We start from the raw sequence: 15498 nt of genomic DNA, 5'->3' as shown, positions 1-15498 counted from the left end.
TAAACCTTATTGTATTTCCAAAGAGGGGATATTATGTGCTTACACTACACGAATTGAGCACATTTATCTGATCTTGGAAAGAATGTTTCGTACATTATTTCTTATTCTTGTTTAATTTTGCGCGCATAAACGAGAGATGAAATGTTTTTAAACGCGATAATCATTTTTGTTCTTGTCCCCAAAGGTCTCACGAGGGCACACCTCTCCTACGTAATTCCGTCACCCTTTCCAAGTCTGTAATTGGCTGGTGCAACTTCCATCAGGCCCTCAATTGGTTGCGAAACAAAGCTGTGAAACGGGAAGCTGAATAAGAAAAAAAAAATCTTGTCAACTAAAGAGTACGTAGGTAAGCCCCTGCTATACATTTGTCGTCTGCTGCAGGCTAACGTTACTGTGAGAAAGCTGTTCAGATCTAGTCGCTACTGAAGACGCAAAATGGGGTGCTTCTTTTCGAAGAAATCCAAAAGAAAGTCGGCAGAAAAAGAGGATCGTACGCCGACAACGACGACTGTTGAAACTACGACTACAAATAACGCGGTTCCCCTTGGCAACAACACTGACGAGGCACCGAAGCAGTACAGCTGGGATAAGAGAGAAAAGGTAAGGCGTGAGCCTAAAGAAAATTTTAAACTTAAATGTTAAGACAATAATTAAAAACGGGTTTTCTTTTGGTAAAATTAGTTTTTAATCAGTTAACAGGTTGCCTTTAAACGCCTCTCACCTGGCGTAGTCAGTCGCTTCCAGGTAGCTAATGTTGATAAGAGGCGCAGTTAGCTCCAGCTTTACCCCGGAGAGAGAAGAAATGTTTTGGGGTCCGTGAAGCAAAACGTCAACAGCGACTGTCCTCCACAGTGCTTAGATATATCAAAATAGCAGACCTTAGAGTGATACGTGCTTTTCTAAAATGCAGTATTTAAAGTACCGTGTACTTTTAGAGAATCATCCCGCTGCATCAAAGCATATAACGTCACCACAAGATCCTCCCAGAAACATTAAGTAAGACAGGAGGGGAAACGGGCTTTGCTCAAAAGTTGGCAACTCAGTGAAGATTTGAGCTCTCACCCTTTTTCTTTCCCACTGGCTCCGTGGAGCGGGCTTTATCTCATTATCGGATTTACCACACAACACAACGTAGCCTTAACTTAGCTTGTTCAGTTATTACTGGCGTCTACGAGGCGGTGGTTCAACTTCCGTTCTGACTAATGGAATACTGCACATTTCATGTGGTATACCAGTTCATACTCTGTACTCTGAAAATAGACTGGAAAAACACCTGCAAGTTAATGGGGTTAACCGTCCAGAGATGGCTGCACCAACACTAACACAAAAGTGCTCACATATTATTGTGTTATTCTTAAAGACGCATCAAAACACCATGTTGGGTTTTGGCAGCATTTTATTAATACTGTGTAGATTTGCTTAAAGTTTGAAATGTATTTTGAAATGTTGCACCTTTTGAACATTATGTGTGTTATATGTTTGAAGGCTATATGTTCAAAAGATCTTATGCATCTTTGAATATACTGATTCAATCTACTTGTTTTTTTTTTGCACAGGTTGACCCCAAAGACTACATGCTGACGGGGCTCAAAGATGTCACAGTGGGCCGTCTTCCTGGCAAACTGAACGGGCAACAGTTCGTCATCCAAGAGTGTGAGAACTGCAACATCTACGTGTTCGACCACTCTGCGACCATCACCATCGATGACTGTGTCAACTGCCGCATCGTTCTGGGACCTGTAAAGGGAAGTGTGTTTTTCAGAGACTGTAAAGACATCAAGTGTGTGGTGGCCTGTCAACAGTTTCGCACGCGGGACTGTAAAAAGATGGAGGTGTTCCTGTGCTGCGCCACTCAGCCCATCATCGAGTCGTCCACAGGGATGAAGTTCGGCTGCTTTCAGTACTACTACCCCGAGCTGGCCTTCCACTTCAAGGATGCCGGATTGAGTATATTCAACAACAACTGGAGCAACATCCACGACTTCACTCCAGTGTGCGGAGAGACCAACTGGAGCTTGTTGCCGGAGGCCTCAGCGGTTCTGGATTTTATTCCAGCTCCAGACGCCGAATCGGAGTTCAAGTCGGTTCGGATCTCCAGTGAGCCGGCACGGAGCATCGTTCCGCTGACAAAGGGAGGGAGGCGGAAGGATAGCGAAGAGTCCTGCCTCTTTGTCTTCTTTGCGGGAGACTACACCACTGCAAATGCCCGCAAACTGATCGATGAGGTGAGTGTTGGAGTGAGGTGAGGCTTTATCGATACGACTTCGCGAGATGTGAAACGTTTATCTGATTGAAATGGTAAAATTTTATAAGATGACAATAATATATCAGAGCTCACTCACTTCGTTTAATTTATCCAACACTTTGACATATCGACTTAAAGGATTGGAATGTGCTTTAGTGAGCTTACGCACCTCCAACCGGAGGTGAACGAAAATAGAACAACCCACTCACTAACCACATGATACATGAAACTAGCGAGGAACAAACAATGTCTAAATCATGAAAAGAAAAAAAAAAAGTTTGACAGTATGGTGTTGAAGTGCATCACAAACGTTATCCAAGCGATAAGCTGCCACATAAACACTCCTGTTGTTTTTGCTGCTTCTTGGGAAAAAAAACAAAAAAAAATCATCATTACATAATCATGAGCCACATGTGACAGTAAAGAAAAACACAAACGTCTTCTCACATGATACATCTTTACAGATCGTTTCTTCTGTGTACATTCAACAAGGACGCTTTTAAACCACTTAGTTTTATCGTCTTCACACAGGCAAGTGCTAAAGGTTTTGTGCTGATCCAGACGAAGGAGGTCTCCATGCGTCCTGAAGATGTGAAACGAGTCTTTCAGAATAACGCAGATGATCTCGTGGAGTGGAGCACAAAAGGTAAATTTCTTATGACACTTTCTTTTATTGTTCTTCATCTAATGCCCACTAACTCCTCTGCTTCGTGCGTACGTCTCATCTGACTTATCCCTTTTAAACGCCCAACAGACATAACGCCTTCATCCCCTGCAGGTTTCAGTGACAGAAAGTATGAAGTAGTATTTATTTTGCAGCAGAGCAGAGTGAAAGACCCAAGGTGTGTCTAAAATGCCTGAAATGCCTGGTCCGTTTCATTTGGACTCTTTCGTTCGCAGAAATATGAAAGAGAAACCTTCCCCTCTCATCACAGCTGTGCCACTGCTCTTTGAAGCTCCTCGGAAGTTAGAAATTAGTCAAAAAAAATCATGAATACAGCTAACTTAGTTTTATTCTGACAAAAGAAGAAATGAGCAGAGTGAAAACATTGTGATTAAACTTCAGAAAAATTCTCTCTTCATCTCTGTAGTGTGTGAAAATATGGGCTGATTTTGCAGTGAACATGGATTTAACACATGGGTTAGGACTGTTGCTGTACTAAAGGACTGTGACTTTGTGTCTCACTGCTAAAGGTCCCGTCATTGCCCTCGAGTTGAATGGTGATGGAGTTGTGGAAGCCTGCAACAACATTTCCAATGAAGTGTTCAGTGGCACCAAGGTAATCATGCAGTCTGCAGCATGAGTAGACACATAGGCTCGTTGTCTCAAGACGAGAAATCCCTCAAACCTTCAATATTTTCTGCTTTTTCTTGTCCATAGGTTTTTGTCTCCAACAACAAAAATACATCTTCTCGAGACGTGGACAGCTTCTTCAACTTTGCCGACATGCAGATGGGCCTGTAGACGATTACCGGTAGAAACGAGCTGCTTGATGAACGGATTCTGATTATTATTTTTTTTCACCATCCCTTTCCTGCCATCCGGATCGGACTGAACACGAGTCACGATCATTTGCCTCTTCGTGATCTTAAAATTGTTACAGACTTTGTTTGATAAAAGCCTCGAGTCGAACAAATCGGTTCCAACAACCATGAGACTGCGGAAGAAAAGTCATTCATTGGGAAATATTTGCTGTAATCCACTTCAGCATAAGTTGCGAAGAACGCTGTGAATATTTATGTTTCTGTGAATGTATTTGGTGATTCTGTTCCTTTAATCTATTGTGAATGTAGCTCCTTGCTGTAAATTTCCTTTTTATTTAAATCGTATCTTTTCGTTACTGTTTGAAGCAGTTTGGGGAGAAAAGCACAAGAATGCCTGAGGGACTATGTCTTATATGTGTAAATTCTCAAGAAGATTTATTTGTGTACGTGTTCTAGATAATGGACTTTATTTTTCTTTTCCTTTGTTTAAAATGTGCATCTTTGAAACCTGCAGTGTAGGCCATGACTTCATCTTTGTTGATTTTGTATGGTGGGCAAAACCCAGATTGTGAAAGCGTGGGTTTATCTTACTGTGCAGTCAGATCACATGATCCGTTTCCACTAAATTTTCGGTGATCTTTTTTTAAAAATAATTTGTAATATTTGTTTTATACTCCACTGAATGTCTTTGTATGGAAACAAATCCACATCCATTCAAACTTTTTTGTAAAAGTGTGATTATGTGTGATTATTTTGTACTCGATGACTGAGGGAAAACTTGAGCCAGCGCCAGTCCCTTGTCACAGTAAATCATCTGTCCTCCTGACTTTGAATGGTTTCCATCGTTGCTGTTTCTTATAAGGTTGACATTTCCACAAGTGGAATCTATTATTTGAGAAACAGACATCAGGGTAAAGGGAAGCATTTCGCTTCCTCTTTTTGACCTCAGCTTGTTGGGTTTATTTGTTCTTTTTTTGTCAGCAGCCTCTAAAGTTCAGTTTCAGTGTTTTTTTTGTTTTTTTTTTATTTTAAAAAGAGGCTGAAAATGGAGGAAAAAACATTTGTAACGTTGGGCGTTTGGTATACGATTCGCGTGTCATCAATGAATGTACTTTCCTTGGTAATTTACACAATGGGCCAATTTCAGACACGTATGCCATTTTTCTAGCATTTTTCAGGAATCATGAATCATGAATTTTCACTGAGGAGTTCACTGCAAATGTCCTCCTGGGTGATTCACAGTTGGCAGCTCTTGTCTCAGCTGTTTCACTTCCACTTAAAGAAAATGATACAACTTCAAAGCTAAATGTCAAGTAGCTGGAACTGGGTCTCATCTAAAAAAAATACTAAAACTATAATAAAATACATCTTGCATTTTGCAAATTCTGTTGATGCTAAATCAAGCCTGATATATCAATTTTGTACAGTTGCCTTTTAAAAACATATATAGGGACTTTATGTTAGTGTACATTTGTATTTGTATACTTTTTGTACTTGAGCATACGGTTTTGTAGAGCATATCTGTGAAGAACATTTGTCTGTAATTTGTTTAAACGTTTTAAGTGACATTCTGTCTTTATGAAATTGTACAGTCACATTAAAATCCGTAGATTTTAACTGCTTGACCAGTTCGTTTGTTATAGTAGTTGGACGGTAGACATGGTTGTTGTTGTTTCTGTGGATTATCGACGCCAGTATGTAAATCGAGCGCACCCTCGGTGAAGGGAAACCGGCAGGGTTTAGGACCCAACGCGAGGCGCGGTACAATAGAGGTGTTGTGCCGTGGTGGTGGACAGACTGCTGCCCTAGAGATTCCCACTGAGTGGTGGGATACAAAAAAACCCAACATATTAAAGATAGCTTAGAATAAAGCCCCTGCTTTTATAAGTATATGTTTGTACGGTCTGTGTGACTGGGATAAAGCGGACAGCGAAACGTGGACTGAAGGTAAGATGGGAGGAATGTGAACAATATGCTCGTGTGTTCAGTGTGCCAGGATTTGCCCTGGATGGTTTATTCAGGCCACGGGGCCTGCTCCTTTTCTGCTATCCCATTACCAAGTATCATTCTTTACTTTATAAATGTCAACGTCTATGAGATTGTCTGTCTGGAAGGTTACTATTACCCACAATGAGTTTTAAACCCAGGGAGCTAGACAAATAGTCGCCTTAATGGCTTTAGGAAGTGACATCTTTGTACGACGGTGGCGCCATGTTTGACTTCATAGCTTACGGTGCAGCTTCTCTCAGGCCTGCGTGTGGGTGTTTGGCGCCAATACTCCTCTTTAGATAAAACACTTACATGCTTGATATAGGCTTTTGTCTTGAAAACGCTTTCCTACTTGTCGCTCAGTGAAATTATTTGCAATACATAGACATAGTATTTGGGAAACCACACGAAGAGAGGCGTGTATATATAAATAGTGGCAACCGCGGTTTAGTCAAGTTTATTATCTCATTTTCTTGGGTTTTTGAACGCTGGGATGTTATATCCGTTCACAACCAGCAGCTTCTCACTAGCTTATAGTCCTATCGTCAATTGCCAGTCTGGAAATAGACAATGTTGTATGCGTATGATGGTATGTAGGTATGTTTAATGTGCTGACTTCTGGTCTTTATTTGGCCTCAGTGGAGAGAAACTAGAGAAGAGTCCTCCCGCTGTTATGAGCAAGGGAAAGTGGAATCAGAAATATTGTTAGCATTGAATGTAGCTGTCACACAGTCTAACTATAAATATCCACAACACAAAACAAAAGTTAGGCCTTGCAATTTATAGTTTTTATGTTGCCAAATAAGTGATATATAAGTACAATCTACCAATGCTTCACAGCAACATAAAGCGTTAAAAGTACATCACCCACATGTGAGGAGATGGTACTTATATGGATTTTTGCATTAAAACATGACTTGCATCACTTAGAAAATTGAGAGAGGCAAATTTCCTGTCATTGAACTATTAGGTGAATTATTTCAGCTTTAGTGCTTTAAAAAGGCAGATCAGATATGAAGCTGTGCTCTTTCAAGAAAACTCAAATCACCGAATGAAAACAGAGATGAAGCCAGTTGGCTTATATGGATACTGTGCTGCTGGAATCATTCCTACTGGTATGTCACCTTTTCACATCTGCTGTGATGCGTAACCATGGCAGCGGCTAAGTTGTGTGCACGTGGAAGTGGTTTGATCTCTCCGAAGCCCAAGTAATGGAAATAAGTTTCCAGATCCAGATGAGTTGAAGAGGAGATGTCAAGGATGCAGAGCACTAACAAAACGCAGGAAAAGTTTGAGGAAGTTTAAGCCATTTCTTCCCTTGATCGTCACGGCAAACGGGAGAGCGCTGGTGGGTAAACTGGGAAAGCGTGGAGCCCAGACAAGCAGGAATATCATGAAAACTACAGGCAGACGGAGAGATGTTGAACTGTTGGCGAGCTCTTGACCATGTTGACTGCTGAGAAAGTTTTACCTGCCAACCCCGTGTGTGAACTACAACACCCAGGCTTTCAACCACACCTCTCTGCTACTCCTCAACTAGCTAAATGTTTGTCAGCTGGTTTTTTGTTGTCAATCTACAACAATAGTATGTCTTTATAAAGATTTTTTTTTTTAAATGACTTGACAGAACTTACCATATCTTTTACTAATGTGTTTATCAGTGTCAGATCTCAATTGGCTGAAGACAGGAAGTTTGATGTATTTAAAGAAGCAGATGCTGAGCGTTCTGAGAGCTCTCCTGTGCTTTTTGTTGCAGAGGAAACAGTAGTTCTACGTGTAAACATAGTGCACATCGCTGTGATCAGTTATAAACTGCTTGCCATTTTTTTGTCAGCAGTTGTCGTTGGTGTTTGTTACTTTTACTATGGTATAGAGAGGAACTGGCTCCGTGCCTTCTTCTCCTCCTGCCCCTCCTGTACCCATGGGGAATGTGAGGCATGTCCTGTCTGTTGAAACAGCGTACTGTATGTGGGGCTATGCTTGACTTTCCAAGCGTTTTGAAACCTGAATGAGTCCTCCCAGTGGTTCAGTGGGCTAAAGGCGCATACTGCTGGCTTTTGTTGTCTATTAAGTTTCACTTCCATTCAGTTGTTTCCAATGGAGAAAGAATTTTACAAAATCAGAAAACCCTGTATAATGTTCATGCTCCTGAGATATTCCTCTGAATGACTTCTATTTCTTAATTGCAGATATGAAATAAATCGCTACTTGTTCATCAGAAGAATCCACTAGCATGCTCTTCAATGTGAAATTTATGGTAACTATCCTTTTATTTGTTCACAAGTAATGCTTAAATTTTTAGACAATTTTTACCAAACCAACCTGAACTGAATTTCATTTTCTGATGTCTGTACCCTCCCGTTCGCTTGTGCAGGATGTTACAGGATGAAACGTCTCAGGTTGTCCAGCAGCAGTGACAGTTCTGACAATGAGAGTGAGTAATCCGTCCGAAAGACCTCATCGCCTAAACTGTATTTCATATCCAGCATTTCTCTTTAATTCGCACTCTCCGTCTTCATTTAGGTCCTTCGACCTCTTTCAGCTCCTCAAACAGATATGGCAGTACACCTGGAACCCCGGCCTCCAACCCAAAGAAACCGGCTGAAGTGAGAGCGGTCCTTACTATTAGACCTCGTGCTGAGTCGCTTTGGTTAGACATCAGGGCCAGAGGTTGACTTCCTGTGTTCTCTGCCTCTTCCCTCTTAACAGGTGTTCAGAAAAGACCTGATAAGTGCCATGAAGCTGCCAGACTCCCACCATGTCTCCCCAGAGGACTACTACTTGCTTGCAGACACCTGGAAGCAGGAGTGGGAGAAAGGGGTCCAGGTGCCAGCGAGCCCAGACACCATCCCGGAGCCGTCAGTCAGGTGCGCCTTCTCAGCGTTCTTACTGTTGCTGAACCAGTCAAAATGCGCTTAGTTTTTTTTTACAGGCTTGTTTTATATTTCAAAGAGCCTTGGTTTTTGGTTGTCATTTGGGTTCAGAGTTATTGTGGAGAGGTCCAAAGAGGTGCTTTACACCCACCAGAAGAAGTACCTCCAATGTGCGAGCCAGGAATCAACAGAACCGGGACACGTCAACATCAAGGAGCTGGCAGAGGCCATGTGTCGCTACGATCTGGATGACATGGACCTCTTCTGGCTGCACGTACTCAATCGGGAGCTCGACCGCATGGGTACAGAATGGGGTTATAAAGGGGTTGGTTATAATAAGATCACCACTGTGATCTCCCAGTGATGTCAGACAGCGAAGTCTACATCTAAAGGAGCTAACACAGCTGGCCATTAAATCATTAGAATATCTGTTTCTGTGCATTGCATCAATGTAACATCCATGTGGGCTTGCTAAATCCCGGTGTGTCTTCCAGGGGAGGAGCCCATAGATGAGCTGACAATGGAGCGAGCTATGGAGGCCCTGGAGAGGCAGTGCCATGACAACATGCAGCACGCCATCGAAACCGTGGAGGGTCTGGGGATTGAATATGATGAGGATGTTATCTGCGACGTGTGTCGCTCCCCGGACAGTGAAGAAGGGAATGACATGGTGTTCTGTGACAAGTGCAACATCTGCGTTCACCAGGTCGGGTTCATCTGTGTGCACCTCTGATCACGCTGTCAACTGGTTATTTAGATGAGTCGAAAAAGCTCCTGTGTGACATCACAAGAGATTCTAACTAGATTCTCTTCCCACAGGCTTGTTATGGCATAGTCAAAGTGCCTGTTGGAAACTGGCTCTGTAGGACGTGCGTTCTCAGTATCGACCCACAGTGCCTTCTGTGTCCCCAGAAGGGCGGCGCCATGAAGGCTACACGTGCCGGCACCAAGTGGGCACATGTAAGCTGTGCCCTGTGGATACCAGAGGTACACAGCACCTGCAGCATTACCCTCTGTTTGTTCCTCATTTCTTTGCAACAAGTGTTTGAATAAGCTTTTATGATGCTGTGTGTGGTGTTATTGAGCAGGTGAGCATTGCGTGTCCTGAGCGGATGGAGCCCATCACTAAAATCTCCCACATTCCACCCAGTCGCTGGTCTCTCATCTGCAGTCTGTGTAAACTGAAAACAGGCGCATGTATCCAGGTAAGTGTGGGTCTCTGTGGTCGCTGGTTGTGTTCATATGAAAGCTAGTCATTTTAGGATAATCTTTCATTTATATACACACACACACACACACACTCATCTCAAAATATGACATCTTTTGACATTTCAACTCACCTGAGTTCTGTGTAAAATGTTAAAAAAAAAAAAAACAAAAAAAAAAACGGAAGCAATTAGTTGCTAACCTCATAAACCAATATGACACAATATATGACCATGAGCCAAAAGACCTCTTAGTTTTATGTTGTACCTTCTTTGGCTGTCATGACAGTTTAAATTCTTTGTTTGGACTTCGCTAATTAAAAACATTCTTCATCAGTCGGTTTAAACTTTCTTGTAAAGGATTTGGTGGATCATTTTGCAGGTTTGACCCAGCAAAAACATGAATTAACCAGATTAAGATCCATGACTGTTGCATTTCATTTAGTCTTTTTTCTTTGCTCTGTGGCAAGATTATCATCCTGAAAAATGACCTCAACGTCACCAACCTTCTTTCATTCTGATGGAATGTAAAAAGTGTCAAAAACGTTCCCGTCCACCTGTGCAAAGGCTGCCACCTCCCCCGGTCCTTTACCTGACATCAAACCCATATCACCAGTGATTGTGAAGGCAGTTATTGGCAGTTATGCCAATAGCTTTTCCACTGTTTCCACTGATGTTACCTTTCAATCAGTCATGTGTAACGACTTGTAAAACTCTTTCAGCACCCTCATATTTGCTCCAAAGAAAAATAATACACTTAATTAGAATGTTGCAAAGAAATTCTAACCATTAACAAAGATGATTTCATCTTCTTACATCACCATTTGCATTCCACTCTATATTAACTAAGTTTCAGCTAATGCACCAAAAAGTACCAAAAAATCACATTGACTTAAGCTTCCGTCTCTCTTCCTAATATGTAAATCCTGCCCTCACAGCCATCTTGTTTCCTCCAGTAATTGTTTTATAGTCCCTGAATGTGTTGTCTCTTTTTCCATTCTGCTCACAGTGTTCGGTAAAGAACTGTACGATTCCCTTCCACGTGACGTGTGCCTTTGAGCACAGCCTGGAGATGAAGACCATCCTGGATGAGGGGGATGAAGTTAAGTTTAAGTCTTACTGCCTCAAGCACAGCAAGTGCAAATCTGGCGAGGCTGGCTTGAGCCCAGCTCGCGCTAAACCCCCCGGAGAAGCGGGGAAGGTGGGCCAGCGGGCACAAAGACTGCAGGAGCTGGAGGAGGAGTTCTATACTTTAATCCAGCTGGAGGAGCTGGCTCAGGCCCTCGGGCTCTCCGAGCGCCTGGTGGACTTCATCTATCAGTACTGGAAGCTCAAGAGGAAATCCAACTTTAACAAAGCTCTGCTGCCCCCTAAAGAGGAGGAGGAGAACCTGGTGCTGCAGCCTCAGGAGGACAGCATCCACACACGCATGCGGATGTTCATGCACCTGCGACAGGATTTGGAGCGGGTGGGTGATCTCTTTTATGCTGCAGTGTAGGAACCTTTAGTGCTGAGTCTTTGTCTTTTAGCCTGCAGAGCAAGTCCAGAGCATTTCTCAGAATACAGTATTGTGTTAATTATGTTCATTTTAAAGATTCAGTTTCAATGGCCCCCAACAGTTTGTGTTAGAATTGACATTTTTGTTAAGTAATGACTAAATTCACATTTTTTTAGCCCTGTTTAGTCATCAGTCTTTGTTATCTTTCAGGCATGTTTGAGTCTTTTAGGTTTGTTATGAAATGTTACTCAATTTCTTGAGCAAAAATGATTTTATTTATACAGGGTGTTCATAAAGTCTCTTCACAATTTAAAAAAAAAAAAAAAAAAAAAAAGAAGTATTCTAAAAGCAAATAAACAGACAAATATGTGGAAATTGTTACAAAATCATGAGTAGATATTAAGTTTTTATAACTAATTTAATACACCTCCATATGGGCACCATTAGTCGCACGAAGCACATCAAGATGGTGCTCGATTACGTGCCATGTTCGCTGTAGCATAGCCTCATCGATGGTGGCGATGGCATCAGTGATCTTTTGCTTTGGATCAGTATCTTTGTTCGATACACGATATCTTTAACATAACCCCACAGAATGAAGTCCAGGGGTCTCTGGTGAACGAGGTGGCCAGGGAATTGGGCCATCCCTTTGTTCTTGGTCGTCCACTCCTCCCTTTATCCAACTCTGTCCCTTTCTCTTGTGCCATGCACAAATTGACAGACGTGACGGTGGATCTCTTCCATACTTAGTTCTGTAGTTTTGCTGAGTCTGCGTATCCGATTTTGTTTAAACAAACCGTGACACACATTGTGCCTTTTCTTGAGGAGTAGCCATTTTTCAGGGGTTAATTTAACAGTAGCTCTTTCATCAACAGGATACCTGAAATATACAAATGCAATGTGATTTAAAAACTGATAACTACTGAGAGAGAACAAATCTGATTGAGATATCTCATTAATTGCCTTTGTTTTTAAATTGTAGAGAGACTTTATGGACACTGTGTGTGTGTGTATATATATATATATATATATATATATATTATTGTTTTAAACCATCAAAAATCACATTTCTCATCCATGCACACAAGCAGAAAAACTGCAGCTGAAGCTGAAAATCTTGCCAGTGCAGAAAGTGCAACAGATGCATAAAATTATATACAAGTGCAGAAGAAAAGCTTACTGCAGTCTGCATGAAGAGTGCCACTTGTGATCCAGCTAGATAACAACCCTTTATTTAAAGCGACAGAAGTGGGGAATTTAAAGAGCAGTGTAATGGTCGAGACCTCTGGGTTTAAAATGCAGTTCCATGTCGAGAAAATTGAAAGCAAAGTCCGTAGCACTGAGGCAGCTGTATTCACATAGACACAAGGCTTTAATTTGTAACTAGATTCGACTTCAGAGCTGAATCCAAATGTGCAGTGAGGCTGTAACTTGAGCAGCATCTTGCCATCTCTTGACAAAAGCCCTCAGTTATTCCTAAAACTGCTTAGAAATGGATGAAAACTAGTTCTGTGAGGAAAACTCGGAACTTGTCTGTGTTTTCAGTGAGTAATTTAGTTTATGTTCCAATTCCAGATGAAGAAAAAGCAGTTGTTTTTGTTTAACATCTGACTGGGTCAGTGCAGCTGAGTGTTTCATGTTGTTCCCGTTGTGCAGGTGAGGAATTTGTGTTACATGGTGAGTCGGCGGGAGAAGCTGAAGCTGTTGCAGAGTAAAGCTCAGGAGCAGATGTTCAACTTGCACGTGAAGCTCATGAACCAAGAGCTGTCAGCTGGTGAGCACAAAAGGAAAATAATTGTCCACATAACTTCTTTTTTGCATCACTGGGCAACAGTTCCATAATTACCTCGTAGCATGATGTGGATATTGCTGTTTTTCTTTCCCTATGATCTTCTCAACATGAGGTAAACTAAAACTTTCAGGATAGTTTGTTGTTTAGATATTTCCTAAATATATTTCTTTCTTTGCTATCTACTTTAGGAGAACCTTTTAATCGCAGCATTGAATAACCAAGATATTATTTAAAGGAAATTGAAAGATAAAACACTTCCTGGTGGGTTTTTATGACCCTGAACTGTATGATTAACGTAGAATCTTCAGCATCAAAATTGGGGTTTTTATCTGAAGTGCCACACGTGTCATTTTTGCCCTCCCACCGCTTCTAAAATGAATCTGGTGCATTTGGCTCTGTTCTCGGCCTTTAGAAATTCTATCTCCCGATGGGAGACTGAGACGTGGGCTCAATCCCATTTCCTCCCCTTTTGTTGAGTGTTTGACCCTTTTGTTCTGGATATCAAAGAGTAGTGGTCATCTAACCATCCAAATGGCTGCCAGCACCTGGTTGGGAGGGAAATGACCACTACTTCTTGGAGTAAAGGAAAAGACGCATTTTAAGACAGGGCCAACTGGTAGGAAAAGCTGCAGGCCGGTGTTGTATTCTCAGGTTCTGGTATTCTGGGTTTCTGACTACAGCTTAAGATTTTTAAGATTTAGTGTTTTTTTTTCCAGTCTCAAACATGTTTGTCCTTATCTCCCAAAGGTCTTCCTGCTTCATTCCCTATTGAGAATATGCTGTTTCACCCTCCTCCAAGGATCACTCTTAAACTGAAGATGCCCAAAGCGTCAAGTCTCGGAAATGGAAATCCTAATTCCAAATCTGGAAATGGGCCGCTCTGCCCAGACAATAGCAGTAATGTTACAGAGCTTGCTGCTGAAGGGCTGGGCCAAGGAAAGCCTCAGCTGCACAGCCGAGGACTCAAAGAGGAGCGCTCCAATGGCCGACTGTCCTCCTCAAGCCACTCCAGCAGCACGCCACTGGCAGCTAAAGCTTCTGGCAAACCTTTAGCTTTGCATGCAGCGCTCCACGGCCATTCATCCAATAGTAATGGAAAACTGGACCAAGACCGAGCATGTAGGGCCAAAGCTAATGGTGTCTTAGAGAAGTTGGTGGCTCAAAAGGACAGTTCTTGTCAGACGCCTAATGACCGGGACACTTCTAAGGAAGCTTTAGAAAAGAGTAGCTTTCGCAAGTCTGCCATGGAGCACTTTGGCAGATCTTTCAAAGAGGCTACTATTAACTTGGTACGGACAACAGAGGACCTGCGGGCCTCAGACAAACTGTCCCGGAAGAGCTCAGCTAAAGAGAGACTATGGGCCAAGCCTGTGCCTGAACACAAAGTGAAAAGCATGCGATCTTACCAGGACAGTGATGGATACTGCCCTGACCTGGAGCTCAGTGATTCAGAGCCAGAGGCTAAAGGGAGGCATAGGCAGCAGGTCAGGCTTCCACAGCCAAATGCTGTAAAGAAAGGAAAGCAGTCACTGAGTTCCAGACACAGCACACAAAGGTGACGGCTGTCCGTTCACCCCACCCACTGCTGCCAACCTCTCCACACCCTCTGGCAATCTTGGTCAAGTGGCGGACCATCTTTCGGAACTCACATCTATCAGGGACCAAGCCACAGTGCTGATGGTGCTGCAACATGAACCAGAAGACACAAGTTGGAAAAGCACGAAGGGTATTGTTTTTAAGAATATCACTCTGTAAGACTAATGCAAAAACAGCCGTTTGTCAGCTTTGGATGGAGAGAAACAAATTTGTCTGTCATTTGAGATTATCATGCTTGCCTTTTATTTGTGGCCAAGATTACAGTTGTACTCCACAAACAACACAAGTTGCTCAGCACATTCAGGTTTAATTTGACTTTGACTAGAATGACTAGAAATGTTCAAACTGCGATGTCAAGAATTTTTAATTGAACCATAAATGTTCCACCTTTTTGTTACTACGATGACACAGACTGACCTGTTTCCACATCATCTGAGCTGAGCTGATTTCCCACAGAGAAACTGATGATGATGTTGTGAGATTTGTCAAGTCGGGGAGTTTTTTTGTTTTGTTTTTTAAACACAACTGCCTTCTGTGTGTAGGAATGCTTCTCTCTCAACTCTTATGGTTCTGCTGGTTCCAATAAAACACAGTGTAAACACTACGTTTGTGTCTAAAAAATGGGAGGAGGTGGGGGGGGTACACTTACATTCCACGATGTGGCCTTCAGTAACGTCAACTGTCTGCGTAAAAGCTAAAGCTGATTATAGATGTGATGACGGTAGTTGCCTTTACTTCTGCTTACAGATCATCATACGAGCCGCCTTCTTTATCATAGACTATAAATTATGAAAATTAGTAGTAAAACATGCATC

At 42.2% G+C, this 15498-nt stretch overlaps 2 protein-coding genes across 2 annotated transcripts; both read left to right on the top strand.

Annotated features, from left to right (window-relative positions):
- Window positions 1-293: 293 nt before the first annotated feature.
- On the top strand, window positions 294-4556 carry rp2 (RP2 activator of ARL3 GTPase). Its single transcript, XM_072390060.1, has 5 exons — window positions 294-600; window positions 1557-2225; window positions 2777-2891; window positions 3440-3525; window positions 3627-4556. Exons 1-5 carry the CDS (start codon window positions 436-438, stop codon window positions 3708-3710), a joined length of 1119 nt encoding a protein of 372 aa, XP_072246161.1. The 5' UTR covers window positions 294-435; the 3' UTR covers window positions 3711-4556.
- A 948-nt stretch (window positions 4557-5504) lies between these two features.
- jade3 (jade family PHD finger 3) lies at window positions 5505-15287 on the top strand. Its single transcript, XM_072390059.1, has 12 exons — window positions 5505-5677; window positions 7909-7976; window positions 8094-8153; window positions 8243-8325; window positions 8429-8586; window positions 8704-8894; window positions 9087-9298; window positions 9412-9579; window positions 9681-9797; window positions 10807-11265; window positions 12952-13069; window positions 13835-15287. The coding sequence occupies exons 3-12, from the start codon at window positions 8105-8107 to the stop codon at window positions 14644-14646; spliced, it is 2367 nt and encodes a 788-aa protein (XP_072246160.1). The 5' UTR covers window positions 5505-5677; window positions 7909-7976; window positions 8094-8104; the 3' UTR covers window positions 14647-15287.
- Window positions 15288-15498: the final 211 nt, after the last annotated feature.

Source organism: Leuresthes tenuis, unplaced genomic scaffold (genome assembly GCF_036924035.1).
Source record: "Leuresthes tenuis unplaced genomic scaffold, fLeuTen1.0.hap1 SCAF_7, whole genome shotgun sequence".
NCBI classification, from domain to species: Eukaryota; Metazoa; Chordata; class Actinopteri; order Atheriniformes; family Atherinopsidae; genus Leuresthes; species Leuresthes tenuis.
This window is presented reverse-complemented; position numbering and strand designations above follow the sequence as displayed.